General features: G+C 45.0%; 2 protein-coding genes across 9 annotated transcripts; both read right to left on the bottom strand.

The window, feature by feature from the left end:
* Positions 1–2,564: 2,564 nt before the first annotated feature.
* LOC109758111 (uncharacterized) lies at positions 2,565–3,436 on the bottom strand. The gene has a single exon (XM_020316958.4). The coding sequence runs from the start codon at positions 3,320–3,322 to the stop codon at positions 2,816–2,818; it is 507 nt and encodes a 168-aa protein (XP_020172547.1). The 5' UTR covers positions 3,323–3,436; the 3' UTR covers positions 2,565–2,815.
* Positions 3,437–4,141: 705 nt separating this feature from the next.
* Positions 4,142–13,979, bottom strand: LOC109758073 (SUPPRESSOR OF ABI3-5). Of its 8 annotated transcripts, none has more exons than XR_012205489.1 (17): positions 13,553–13,918; positions 11,539–11,667; positions 11,303–11,343; positions 10,927–11,112; positions 10,391–10,796; positions 10,239–10,310; positions 10,059–10,151; positions 9,889–9,968; positions 8,981–9,134; positions 7,550–7,634; positions 7,385–7,476; positions 7,241–7,309; positions 6,991–7,161; positions 6,523–6,691; positions 5,485–6,399; positions 4,990–5,315; positions 4,142–4,650 (listed from the first exon to the last, which is right to left on the bottom strand). XR_012205489.1 is itself a non-coding variant. In XM_020316920.4 (17 exons), exons 2-17 carry the CDS (start codon positions 11,584–11,586, stop codon positions 4,327–4,329), a joined length of 2,955 nt encoding a protein of 984 aa, XP_020172509.1. In that variant the 5' UTR covers positions 11,587–11,667; positions 13,553–13,979; the 3' UTR covers positions 4,142–4,326. The 8 variants fall into 8 exon arrangements, 4 of the variants coding, with proteins under 4 accessions (XP_020172509.1, XP_020172520.1, XP_073367047.1 ...); XR_012205488.1 differs by having other exon boundaries at positions 4,142–4,509; XR_012205491.1 differs by having other exon boundaries at positions 8,981–9,131; positions 13,553–13,913.
* Between the last annotated feature and the right edge of the window lie 809 nt (positions 13,980–14,788).

Here is a 14,788-nt window from a genome sequence, read left to right as displayed (position 1 = left end):
CCATGATACTCACTCTATCCATATATATAGGCCTAATGCATGTTTCGAAACTAATTTGAACCACAAGTTAAAGCAATAATATATGACATGCAAGTTACATAAAGCATACCGTCAAATTCGTACGTGAAAGGAGCTTCCCATGATATAATTTTCACATTATACATCTCATATACTATTAATTTTATCAATAGTCAAAGACAGTTTTGAAAAACGCATTAGGCCCTATATATATGGATGGAGGGAGTATATCATTCTATGATTGGTTCTTTGCTTTAGCTTTGTGCATCTAGACCGGATATCATGTTAAGTTTAGCCTTGTGTGCGAGATATCAAGCCTTACACTGGTGGCAGCACTGAATCATCTCAGGGGCATATACTAAGTTTTCATATATGCTTCGGCCATGGATGAACCCTGATTGATCTTCGTTGATGACGCAACATATTTGTTTCCGCAACCAGGAGGTCAGCCCTCTGTAGAGAATCTTGACGTCTGCGTTCTACTGTGACATGGAGCGGAAGGCGCCAAGGGTAGGCACACCGTCCCCTTGGGCATGAGGATGATGAATGCCCGGTTGATGGCGTCGAGCGAGGCGCCGCCTGCACACAGCTCTCTGAAAAGGCGTTGCACATCGCCGACACATGCACCCCAGGCCGCTTTGTAGAAAGCAGGCCCAGGCCCATCTGGCTCGGGAGCGTTGGTGCGGTCCAGCAAACCGACTGATGCCTCCACTTGATCCTCAAAGAAAAAGACTGATGCCTCCACTTCGTCCGGCTTGAATTGGGCAACAAGCGTCGGGCCATCAATGCGGCAGGACTGTGCATACAATGCATCGAGGTCGAAGCGCCACGTGGGCTCCCTCTGCTGGCCCAGGAGCTCAGAGTAGAAGCAAAGGAGGGCACCGTCCTTAGCCGCGTAGCCAAAAACTATCTTGCCGTCAACGTTCAGGGCACGGATCGCGTTCGATCGCCGGCGCTGGGAGGCCTATGCGTGGAAGAAATTGATATTCTTATCATTGTCACGCACCGCCCGACACTTGCCCCGCTGCCTCCAAACACCCCTTGCAGTTTCACAAAGGCGGCAAGATGGAGACAGGCATCGTCTCTCAGGGCCGCCTCATCTGTAGACAGGAGACAAAAATTCCTCTAGGAAATTAAACAGGTTAGCCAGAAACTTGCAATCATTGTCAAAAGTGGGAATAAAAAGGTGTTGTTTTTCTCAAACCTTGGCCGCAAACATGAGAGTGTTTTTGGGCTCAGCGAGATCTCTAGCAGCATTGCGACCACAAACAGCACAAGACCAAGCAGGCAGGGTGTTGGGAAGGAATAGAGGGGAGCTGAGTATTGTTATGTTGCAAGGGTAGACCTTTTTATTTTGCTGCCTCGCAGCTTATGTCTAAACCTTCTTCTGAACCAATGAAACTGACAAGTCTATTGCCTTCATTAAAAGAAAGAATCGAATAACCATTTTAGAAGGTCTACGATCACAAAAAAAGTGAAGGTCAGCTTCGGGGACTTCTTTCATTTGAAGTAACCTTTCGTTCTATTTTCATCTGTACTGTACTAGTTGTTTATTCATGAACATCACAACGTACCAGTGATTCCACTCCTAGGTGATTGATACCACCATCAATTTAGACATGGTCGGACGCCTTTGGGATGCACTGTACTACCAAAGATAAGATTGAGATATCTTGTGCATTGTCGCTCCCAGTGTTGGTACCCGACCCGAACCTCCGACCATCCGGACAAACGGGTGCCGTCCGGTTGCCCTCACGACGGCGCCGGCTGATCCATCTCCTCACTCGTCGTCCCCACCCCCAGTGGCAGCCCGTATGATGTGATACAAGACCAAGAGCCAGCGAGCCCGGCAAGAAACAGTTCTTTTTTTTCAACAAGCAACCAACCATGTAAAACGGTATTCATCTTCGGTAATTCGATTGCATCACGATTTTGCTTATCTTCATATCCTTTGAACAGCTGAACGTGTGTTGGTGCTACTTTTTCAGCGTGCAAAAACTCACATGTCTCGCTCAGTTGCAAAATACTCCCTCCGTCCCATAATATAAGATGTTTTTACAAACTGTTTTAGCTTGTAAAAACATATTATATTATGGACCGAGGGAGTATAATATCTGTCCGAGCTGAGCTGATCATCAGTTGATTGTACCTGGACACGCGGGCCCGTTGGTCGGTTAAACTAATAAACCGATCATAACGCATGCAGGCCCGGGCACATCCAACTCCAGATTCATTGATTGTGTGTGGTCACAGATGAAGCTGTGCCACAGTACGACACTGTGGCAGAGATAAATAAAGCTCTACCGCTGTACGTACGACTACGCTGGTTCAAGTTTATCCTGCCAGTAAGCATTTCTCGGATAACCTGTGTTGCACTTCGGCAGGTACACATCAGTACCACTCTACTGGAGCACATTGCTGCATCTGGCTTTGTCTAAGTGCAGTGCTCCCATTGCTGACAAGATCACCGGAGCTACTACTCTACTCTGGAGTACTCATCATGCATTGCTGCACCTGGCTTTGTCTAACGAACTGCAGTGCTCCTATTACTGACAAGATCACCAGACACACACTGCCTTTGTTCTTGTGCACTCGCAGTTCAGGATAACAGTGTGGCAGTAATCTGGGACTATTTCCGTATTCACAGGGACGGACAGACGCCTACGAAAGGTGGAAAAAAGAGACAAACAATCATCAAGAAAGAAAAGGAGGACGGACGGCGGAAAGCGACGCGAGATTCCCGGCTCCGATCCGTGCCGGCCGGCCGGGGGGAATGCAATTCTTGTCATGTCGCTGATTACTCCTCGATGGCGCCGAGCTCGATCTTGCCCTCGCTCTCCGGGATCGCCACCAGCACCGGCCGCCAGCTCCGCCGCATCAGGAGGCTCCGCAGGCCCCCGCCGGCGGGCCGGAACCTCCTCCCGCCTCCTCCGCCGGCCGCCCCCGACGCGCCGCCGGAGCCGGCGCGCCCTGCCTCCTCCTCGTCGTCGTCGTCGCTGTCGGCGTCGCAGCCGCACCCGCGTCGGGTGCGCCCCGCCTCCGGCGACGCGACGAACAGATCCCTCAGCGTGCGGCTCCCGCGGCCCACCAGCGGCTTCTTGTCCTCCTCCCGGCGGCCCGCGGGCTCCGGCAGCCCGCCGCCGACGCGGCGGCAGAGGAAGCGGCGCAGGCGCGACCCGCGGCGGCGCCGGAGGCGGTACCCTGGGCTGGTGGCGTAGGACGGCGCGGGGCTGCGCGAGGGGCTGGGCGCCCCCGCCGCGCACCGCGTCGCCAGCAGCTTGAACCGCTGTGGCAGCGTCGCCATGCGGCCGCGCTGCTCCCTCTCTCTCTCTCTCTACTGCACTCTCAGTGGGTGCCTGTGATTTGGATCGGGCACTTCTGTACCGAGGAGTCGATCGAACCAGAGGAAAAAACAATGGAGGGCAGACTCGCCCAAAGTATATGACGGGTGGGCCCACACATGGAAATATAGAAAATCTTCATTCTGTGCCATTTTGTCCAACAGTCAGTCAAAACATGTTGTCATCTTACCAAGGAAAAAACCAAAGTGTGACCAGATCAAAATCCCAGGAAATACGTGCCATTTTATCCAAAAAAAAAATCTCTCTATACGACCAAATCCTCTGCAAGTTTCCACGATCTTGGCCGTCCGACCGAGACAAACTGCGCTAGACAACCACTATAAAAATGGAACGAGATCCTGACTTATCAAGGGATGTTAGGGTAGCTACAGTAAACCTAACTCTTCCTTGCAACTATAAAAATGTGGTTGCCAAGAGAATCCTTTTGGTTTTTATTTTTGTCTCGTGTTACTTTCATTCCCGTGAGTTTCTCGTTCTAAATTTTTGCTTGACATTCTCAAAAACAAAACAAAAAATTGCTTGACATAACTTTTCAGGGAAAACAGAACACAACAGTAGACTAGCTGTGCACCATGCCAAACGTGCAACATCATGTCCAAAAAAACGTGCAACATACTTTCTTCTAGTGCGCAAGCGACGATTTCCACTAACAGGTAAATTTCGATACCAGATTTTAACTCCATTCAGAAAATCACAAGAGTTTTCAGTATCACACCATTGAATTCAAGCAGGCAAGAGAAGAAAAACAGGTACAGAGCTAGTTTCAGAACAATGTGAGTACACAAATTAAATCTGGTACTCGGTGCTTAAATTAAGATTTATGGAGCCAGACACAGAAAAGAGAAATTTAACAGTATAAGTGCACAGCCTTGGGGGTTTTAACATTAACACCAATAAAAACGAGTATCCGAACTAATTATACAAGATGATGAAATAAAGAAAGCACTTAGGACATCTCCCTGAATCTCGCAATGGCCTTCTTCTGGATTATGGTTTTATAGCTATCGCCGGCTCGGGCCTCCAGTGATGGGTCAGCAGCTCTCTTCTGCTGACTACCAAGCCCGGCTCTCACGTCACCAGGCTTGGCCTGCACCGGCTCCTTGATGCCACTGCCATCCTTTCCAAGGCCCTGGATATTTTGCAAAATAGTTGCAAGGGAAAAAATACCAATACATGCTCACGTCAGAAGGAATGTTCAAGACACCCAGCTTCCATTCTGTAGGAAATATTGGCAAACTGATCCATCTGCAGTCGGATTAACTTTGTGTGCCTAACAATTTATGCCCAATAAATGTTTTTAAGCTAAAAAATCAATTATAGTTTATAATAATTACCGACAGTAACTTTAGCAATTTTCCAATTAAACAAATGATGTGGCAAACGCAATTATTAAAAGATAAGGTGAGCCAAGTTACAAAGGGATAGAAAAAAACATTCAACATATTAAGATAAGAGGTCATGCACAATTGATTTTATTAAAACAACAACAGCAGAATGGTTTTCAAAAATATAGAAACAGCAAAAGCAAAAAAATTATGGAGGCACTAAAAACTTGTGTGATACAATGCAGCATCCAAGAGGCTAAAAGCTGAGAAATAGGTAAACATACCAGTCCTTCTTGCCAGCCCATGTTGCGCAGAATTCGATTGCCCACATTGTTTTCGTCTATTGCTCTGTCAGCAGTGATCACCTCATAATTTTCAGTGTTGTCACTTTCACCAACAGAACGTTCACCCACCCCTGGAGGAAATGGCATTGATCCCATCTCACTTGAACCCTTTCGAGACGAATATTCACCAGCTTAACAAGGAATTTCCAGAATATTAATACAGATCTTGAACAAGCAAGACGGAAAACATCGGTCCTATAATGCATAATTGCATAGGCTCAAGAAACAGAGTCCATCCACACCAAGTTTGGCCTAATAATACAAGGCTGGATATACTGTCAGCACTCAGCAGAACAGAGAAATAAGAGTTGCAAAATGTAACAGAGTAAGGGCATTATTTTGTTCGTGACATACTGTGCTCTAGAAATGAGTCTAGGAAAGAAAAAACAACAGTACAATGTGTCATGGTGAGAAGTAAAGGAAGTGTATTCTTACTTGTATCCAGTCCATCATTGGGAAGCGATGAAGATGATCCGTATAGACTTCGTCTTTCTGCAGCCCGATCTCTGTACTGTGATTGCCCTGGTGCCTCGGAGAAACGTCGCTTAGCACTCCCAGAAACTGCAGGTGAAGCATATGATCCTAGAGAGGATAAATCTGTTTTGAAGGGTGTGGAAGCAGTGTGTGTCTCGGTGTTTGTCATTAACCCACTTGTGCTTGCGGTTATATCAGAAGAAATACTGCCACCAGCATCAGATGATGCATGAAATGTGTTGACTGCTCCCCTGCCAGAACCTCTTATGACACCCATAACAGTAGTTCCTAAGCTATTACTGACAGGTCTAGGCTTTATGTCAGAATCCAGTATTTGAGAGCCTCCAGTTTCTCGGCCAAGAGAATTATATCCAGCAACCAAGTTCATGTCCTTAGAATTTCCAAAATCAGACTTTGGTTTGGCCTTCAATGAGAATCCAATCGCACTGGGTGAATTGTTTAATTTGTCAACAACGGATCTGGATGGTTCCTTATCATCAAGGGCAACATGTGCAGCCTGGCCTTCTTTATTCCTTTGCTTCCACATTGCTAGGACATTATTCATCTTCTTCTTATTGGCTAAGAGATTAGTTTTCGAGGCCAACTTTATCTCCTTTGCTTTCTCTTTTTCTTTCTTTTCAGCAGCCAACGCTGCATTTGCCGCAGCTTGAACAGCTTCAGGCAATGAAGTTTTCTCACTTTGTTTAACCGTGGCTGCAGGTGCGGAAATCACTACTTTCTTACCGCCATTACTTTGACTTTCGTTGGCCATGTCCCCGGTTGCCTTAGTGTTGTTGCTTTCGTTACATGGAAGATACTGTTGAGTTTTCTGATCATACAAATACCAAACTCCAACATTACTGTCGTAGTAAAGGCCTGAAATAAGAACAATTTAATAAATTCAGTCATAAACATCTCCAAAGGCAAGGGATGTGTAGCACGACTGTTTCAGCTGCACGGATAAGGTTTCAGATAGCAACAGTATACTTGCGTACTTACCAGTATTTCCATCATAATAGAATCCAGAAGAAGAATCGAAGTAATAGCCCGACTTCTCATCCCAAACAAATCCGGACTGTGGAGCAGAAACATCTTTCTGAGATTCTGAATTACCATCTACATTGTCCTCAGCATTGTACTCTTTTGGGGCCCAACCCACAGCATCATACTGATCAAAAAGGTAAATAAGAGTAAATAACGAGACTATGTATAAAATCGGCAAAAACTGTATACCCCTAAACAAATAGATGCAGTTCTAGAATGTGTAGAATACGTTTTAAATTTGTGTACGCAAAATTTAACAGCTAAGTGTCTGTATCTTAGATCATGTCAGTGACCAAGATAATGCCTATATTTGAAATGGAGATAGTAACATGAAAGCATGACAAAGTCTTAATTAACTACCTAAAAAATGTAAGGTGGTATGGCTTATCAATTTGACCCAAAAAATGTATTACTATAACAGACCTGCTGGGCAAATGATGCAGCCTCGATGGCTGCTGCGGCAAGGCTGTTTGACTGTGAAGCCACCGATGCAGGTCCAAGCGTGCTTTTAGCATAGGCTACACGTAACACCTGGCCATTTTTCTCATGTCTAATCCCATTTGTAGCTTCAAGAGCTTTCGTGGCATCTTCAACCTAACACAGATGGATGTATAGTGACTGTCAAAAATTTACATCAGATAAAACCTACTCCTAGTGATCCACTAGTACTTACCGAATGAAAATGGACAAATGCAAAACCTCTAGACACATGAGTAAATTTGTCTCGAACAAGCCGGATATCCTGCAGAGAATTTGACATGTAACTCTACAGAAAAAGAAACAATTATAGTTAGAAGAGTTAATAGCTTCTGCCTACCTTTATTGGTGCATGTTTAGCAAATTCATATCGAAGCATTTCCTCGTCAGCATTTTCATCCAGACCACGAACAACTAACACATGAGTTGGACCTGCAATGACAGTATATAATTAGGCAATGTACTACATATTTCATATAATTCTAAAAACAAGACACAAACTTGCCTATTTCAGATCCCCGTTTGCCAAACGGTTGAATGGAAGATGCTGCATCAGCTGGTGGAGCATCGTCAGTTCGTGGCTCGTTGCACTGTGAGAATACAGGTAAACATGCAATTAGCTGGAAACAGAAAGCAAGAGCAACAACGAACTTACAAGTAGACAAGTAATTATCCAACAGTTGTTATTTGTCAGCCTTTAGCCCGTTACCATGTAACTAAGGCAGCACGGGACATGAGTTATTCTCAGATCTTACTAAATTGAACACAAGTTTGACTATCTCATCGGTGCTATTGCCAGATTTCAAAATACAGAACCTGGTCCGGCAGAGCCAAAAAGAGGTGACACATTTTGAAAGATATGTTTTTCCAGGATTTGATGTTCAGAACATCCTGCAAGCAAATAATTTGTGGACATGGAGGAGCAGGGTCCTTTGTTACCAGAGTGTAGACATGTCCATGATCTATCGATGATCAAGGTTTTGACTTTATTCTTTTCTTCGTTCTATTTTTATTTTTAGAACCAATTATGGCAACACCCTCAAAAATGCAAGCAGTGAAAAATATGTAAATTATATAACTGTTGTTAAGATTTGGACAATTGGATGGTCCAACTGAATTTGGTTTTAAGACAATTTTAGTTGGAGTGGACAACAGATAACATTGCAGTTGCAAGGATATAGCGTCTGTTTGATTCCTAGCCACACCTTGCCACACCTCAAGTTAGGCAAGTTTGACCAAGTAGGTCGGTGTTCGGTTCTAGCCACACCTCAGGCAAGAATTATTTAATGAGCAATAAGCGCCACATGGCATACACACAAAAAGTGTGGCAAAATTCCCTGAGGCAAGCCAAAGTGTGTCTAAAAATTTAAGCACCTCAAGTTAGGCAAGTGTGGCAAAAATAATATGGCAACATGTGGCAAAGATAGTCACCAACCAAACAGCCCATATAGATACTTCACATAGATATGAAGTCCAGTCCAATCCATCCAACATCTGGGTGATGTAATTAATAATTGTATCCGGAAGTGAAAACATATGGAGACTCGTAACTAACTCTTCAGATGGAGATATTGTGAATACATAGGTTCAAGAAATCACAGATAATTGAACTGCTGCAAGACACCCACTTTTCCGGACTAGGTTTTGCAACTCATTGTTAACCAGAGTCGAGAGATATATTGCGATTAAATGGGAAAACAAAGAAAGGTGCCCTCAGCGATTAAATCAGGCCAAGTGGAAAACACATTGCATTTGGAAGGAATTAAATGTAGATCACACCATTGACTGGGGGAAATGAAGCAAACTAGATTTCGGAGTAATGCAATTTTCTTTCTTAAATACCAATATTTCCATTTTCTGTATGTAAAGCATAACTTAACTTCCTAATAAAGAATTGCTACAACAGAAGTTTGCGTTACATGAGACCACAATATACCTGAAAACAGGAGGTTCTGCGGGCAAAATTCATACAGCCACATATAGTACATATCCAATCACATGGTGTGGATACGGTCCTGCGCCCGTAGGTAGACCTCGTAATATGTTCTTGTCCAAAAGAATCACCACTCATCCCACCAGTTGGTTTACTACTGCAGGGATGATGAGAGTCAGCAGAAATTGTTACAGCACAAACATAATAGACAAGGAATATAACTATGAGCACAAAAGGACAGACAGAATTTAAATTTATGTGTATATAAGAGCAAAAATCTTTAGAAGAGAGAATATAACAACTCAAAAAGTCGTTTATGTACAATTTAAAGTCAATGTTCTATTTAATCTCCTCAGTATGTCCCTTTCTGCAATAGCGACCACATGTACAAATAAATGACATGCAATACAAGAATAGCATTCAAAGATGACAAAGTAACAAAACAAAATCTATTTTTTCAATCTTTAATGCCAGCAAATAAACTATAAATTATTGTTTCGTTTGATTTCAGATACATCATATGCAATTTGGATCAGTGGATGGCAGTTGGCAATTAGCTTGGATTGCTAATGGGCAGACAGAATTTGTTCAAACGGTAGTAAAAATGAAAAAGTACACCAAGAGAGAGTCATCTGACAGTTTGGCATATCAATGCAAGCTCCGGTGAGAATTACTAACATGATGATTGTGGGACAAAAGAGAACCAGTGGTTCCACAATCATAGATTCTTATGGCACTACAGTAACCAAGTATGGTGTCCATAGTAATTGATTCGAGCAGTGTACAATTATAAAGCTATTGTACTAAAAAATTCAGAAAGACATTAGCTTAAAGGCAATTCTGAAGTTACATAATCAACAACTGCATCACATGAATAATTTGCACCCCATCTTGAAGGTAAGGACACAGACCTGTACTCGGAAAATATCTGCCTACCATCAATTAGAAGGCCATTGTCTCCAGTAGCTTCCTTCATTTTGCGGGCAGCTTCCTGTTGGAGCACAAAAATCTTAGTGAGCATAACAGCAATTGGCAGTCCAAATCAGTAATTAACAGCTCTGAGCACTTGTAAGGTTAGTACCACAGTAGGGAAGTCAATAAAAGCAAATCCTCGAGACACGCCGGAGGGTCGATCCTTGATCACACGCACACTACGAAGAGGGCCATACTCAGCCTAAAAGAGACCAGACCCAAATGATTAAAATGAACGAGACAATACACTTCCAACCACTTTTAACAGTTTATGACGAGGAACTTGTACAAGAATCTGATATAGGTCATCTTCATTGGTCTTCTGGGAGAGACCCTTGAGAACAACAGTCGCAGATGGCGCCTGCAAGTAATAATGCAAATGTAATTAGCTTTATATGTTAAAGCACGAAAGAAAAATATAAGTATGTCCTCGGTCCTCACCACCAAATCATCATGCCTTCTTTCATCCCAGTCCTGTTCTCCTCTTCTCTCAAAGCGAGTATCATCATAGAAGCCATCCCTTTGGCCCCAATTACGACTTTTGCCACGTGGAGACCATGACCTTGACCGAGATCTTGATCGGTTATCACGCCCACGTGAGCGAGAACGGCTATGGCGGACATATGGGCTTTCGTCTCTTTCATGGCTTAACCCTTTTCTTTCACGTTCATGCTCAAACGAGTCAAGTCTTCTCCGACTACTATCTCTCCTGCTCCTCTCATAGTCCGAATCACAGCTGTAGCGTCCGTATTGATGATCTCTCTCATAGTTGTCCTCTCCACCTTGGTAGCGGTCTTCAAACTCAGCACCGAACTCCCCCCGATCTCTACTTCCAATCCTTTTGTTCCTATGAAAAGAAAATTCACAACAACCAGATTAACAGTCATTCTCGGTAACATGATAATTATCAGTCTTTCAACCCCTCTATAGGAATCAAATTCATGATATTCCCATCATTGCAAAAATCAGAGGTGTACCTTCTGTAATCTTTTGTAGTTGCAAATTCTTCATCGAAATTTCTTCGAGGCTGAGACCACATGGTGCCAGCAGAGGGTGGTGGTGGATACATATTTCTATCATGTATATCTGGACCAAATCCACCCCTTCGATCACTAGGAAAGCCTTCATCCACATATCTCCTACCAATGTAGGATTCACCAGCCCTGCAAATTGAGTTAGCACTTAGCACTAGGAATATGGTAATATGACAAAGCACTTCAAAGCGAAAATGCATGTCAAATACAAATGGACAGAAATTACATCTACTTTAAGAATACAAGGTACCAATCTTAAGTATAGATTAAAAGCACTTGGTGTTTATATGCATATTTTAAAAGGAAATACTTGACTCACCTAAAGTCTGGCTCATTAATGGCGCCATACCCATCAGGTGCCTGTAGATTCAACAGAGTAAGTTGAGTCAGCAGCAAAGTCTACAGAACAGGCAGGTAAATCCATTCCACTTAAGCAACGGCCGCTTCTTGAATTTATTTACAACATAAGCTTGTTACACGGAAGGCAATCACATGCCACTAGATCTGCTATCTTCAGCATCCTTGGTAGTTAATAAAGAAAAAGGCTGCAATTACACTGTTGTTCTCCCATCCATGCTGTGGAGCATATCGCCCACGATCCATTTCCAGAATTCAGCACTCGTGTTATCCTGCTAATTCTTGGTGATCTTCCAAATTTTGGGGCGTAGATATTTTTGGTGTATCCTGTAAAAAAACATGACACCATAAAGTTAAGCATCATATCCATCATATCACTACATCACACTGGAACTTCTGCACCGGAACAGAAATAAATCATCTGAAATTCAAGTGTTAATCAATCCATGAGTATTTGTTGCTGCTAGATATGCCCATTCCTCAACTTACTTCTTATCATACTGTGGCACTACATTTTGTGGTAATTATACCAGAGGCATGTCTGGAATGCAGGAACTGTGCATAGAACAAAACAATTTGTCCAGAATTCTGATTGGTTCCTACCTAAAAAGCACAGATACGGGGACACAGGCACGGCGACACGCACACGGGGACACGGGATACGGCATTTTTCAAAAACAGCCCATCGGGGACACGGCAAGTATATATAAAAATAAATAAAAATATACCATGTAATATAGAGTTAAAGACGAAAAAATAACGAGAAAGAGATCGCCCCCATTCAGCAGTAACTGGGCCACAAAGGAGATGATCCATTAGTAGTTGGGCCGGCCCAGCTAGTGCCATTTCAAGAGCAACTGGATGCTACAGATTAATCTGCACCATCAAAACTCCAACCCTATCTCTCTCTGCCACCAAGCCGCCACTCTCCTGCCAGCGATAGATCTCTCATCTACCCGCAGCAGCTCTCGCCACCGCCCTCTTCCCAGCGTGCTCCTCTTGCCGCAGCAGCAGCGGCGGCGGCGGCCAGCGCTGCAGCGGGGGATGCAGCAGTAGCAACGGCGGCGTCGCGGGCGCAGCAGCACCACGGTGGCAAGGGCGCAGCAGCACGGCGGTGAGGGCAGAGCAGCAGCACGGCGGCGAGGGCGCAGCAGCAGCAGCACGGCGGCGGGAGGGTGCTCCAGATCCAGCGTTGCCTCGTGTCCCTTCCGTGTCCCAGCCGTGTCCTTCCTTTTCTTTCTTTCTTTTAATTCTTAATTCGGGAAATATGGCGGGATACGCGTATCCCCGCTTGTCCGAGTGTGTCCCCGTGTCCAGCCGTGTCAGCACGGGGATTCAGCAACTTCTGCCGTGTCCATGTTTTGTAGGTTCCTACATTCCGAATAGGGCCAATGCATAGGAGGAGAAAAATACAAAATGCAGCATGAGTACATCAATGGCAAGCTCCACTTCAGTGAGATGAACTTACCAGGGAGGGGATTAGTTTATAAGAATAATTGCACCCACCAGCTTATGGTTTTTTCCCATGGGACAATAATAGAGGAATGATTAAAAAATCATTCTTCAAATTAAAAACACAAATAGCAAAACAGACCGCAGATATTAGATCAGTTTTAACTCCCTGTGTTCTGACCTAATATCACAGACAAACCCTTTAAAGCATACAAAGTAGAAGAATACTAATTCGTAGGCTTCAATAAATAAGTCCATCGTACTGTTTTTAAATGTGCAGTTTCCTAATATGCCAATCCAACCGGTTTCCTGACATGCAAGTGCTGAAAAACTAACTGTTGATGAGAAAATTTTAGAGCATCAACCATTTGCCTTCAGATACTGGATATACCTATATAGCTTGGCCTATTTACTTAAGTCTATGCATTAGATTTCTTCTCCTAGTGGCATTAGATTTCTTCTCCTAGTGGCATTAGATTTCTTCTCCTAGTGCATGGTTTGACTGCCATATTAGATCAGAACAAGGGTATAAAATCAAAGATAATTTTCTCGCAGCCATGGCTTAAATAACTACAGATTACTCACTGTCACACCATACATCCACATCAAAATCGGAACACCATGCGCAAACACAAATTGCTCACCGGAAACATCTGATCTGAGCACCCGTGCACGGCATATATTTCTCCATACTTCCCCAATCAACAGCATATAAGACTCGATTGTACAACAAATACTGCAATAATTGATTAGAAAATACCTTGCGAACAGGTAGGCGGAGGCGAGCTCGAGCGTGCGGACCGGCAGCCGTGTGCGAGATCGCGCGCGAGCTGGCGGGAGCAGCCGCCAGAAGTCGTGGTGGACCACGGCCGGAGTCGTGGCAGAGAGCCGCGGCGAAGGTCGATCACGGGACCGTGCGGAGGAGATGACGAGGACGGTATGGCTTGAAGAGGGGAGGAGATGAGTCAGACGGGTGGCGGGAGGGGATGGCGGCGCCGGCGGCGGGAGTGGCGGGCCGGAACCCTAGTCTCGGGGGAAAGAGATGTGTAGAGAGCGGGCGAAGGAGGAGACGCGGTTCGGGACAAGTGGTTCGGGTTGGCGTCGCGGTCTCGTGCGCTGGCAGACCGACTCGACGGCGATTTCTCTTTTGCTTTCTTCCGTGGAAAGTCGTTTTTTTTTAAAGCAACGGGGAAGTCGGTTTTAAACCTAGAGTTTATACGGCTCCTCGAAATTAAACTTCAACCTCCTAATTCCTGAAATCGTCATCTTAATAATAAGAAGAAGAAAACAAGCCAAATAATTCAAAACGGCCGGTCGCACCGATGACCCCACACGGCAGTGGGTCCCGTGTACACCGTGCCTCCTCCCCACCTTATCTTCTTCTCCAGCGAGTATGTGGCCACACGTCGTTATTTTTCCACCACTCCCTAACCTCTAATCCCTCTCACTCGTCTAGCCCATCCCAAAGCTCCAACTCCAAGACTATCTCTATTGTGCTCCTTGAGTCACTCGCGCGCCTCCGCCCACATGCACCTCCTTGGTCCTCAATGTCGGGTGGGGCTGAAGCAACCCCCCCCCCTCCCCACCCCTTGCCCAAGTGACATCTAGCTCCTTCTCCTTTGCCTCCCCTTCCCAAGGGCGAGAGATGTCAACACATGCGTTGCGGGCGCGGGGAGGGGGGCACCAATGTTGTAGCATTCACCACCGCTCGCCTCGGGTCACCCGTCATGCGAGCTGCAAGGGCCGGTTGCATTGCAACATGTGGGATGCTTCGTGTTGGCTATATGGAAAAGCACAAGTCATTGAGCTACGGCTTTTGTTGCGGGCAGCGAAGGTTTTGCTACGACTGGTGATGGATTTGTTGGGGGCTGACAACTATTTTTTGCTAGGATCGACATGTGGTGGTGTTGCGGCCGGTGGCAACTTTTTCTGGGACCTACAACTACTTTTGTTGGGGATCGGCAGTCGGAGGGTGGCACCGAGCACTGCCCAAAAA

Source organism: Aegilops tauschii, chromosome 3 (genome assembly GCF_002575655.3).
Source record: "Aegilops tauschii subsp. strangulata cultivar AL8/78 chromosome 3, Aet v6.0, whole genome shotgun sequence".
NCBI classification, from domain to species: domain Eukaryota; kingdom Viridiplantae; phylum Streptophyta; class Magnoliopsida; order Poales; family Poaceae; genus Aegilops; species Aegilops tauschii.
The sequence above is the reverse complement of the archived record's forward strand: the minus strand, read 5'-3'. Positions and strand labels throughout refer to the sequence as shown.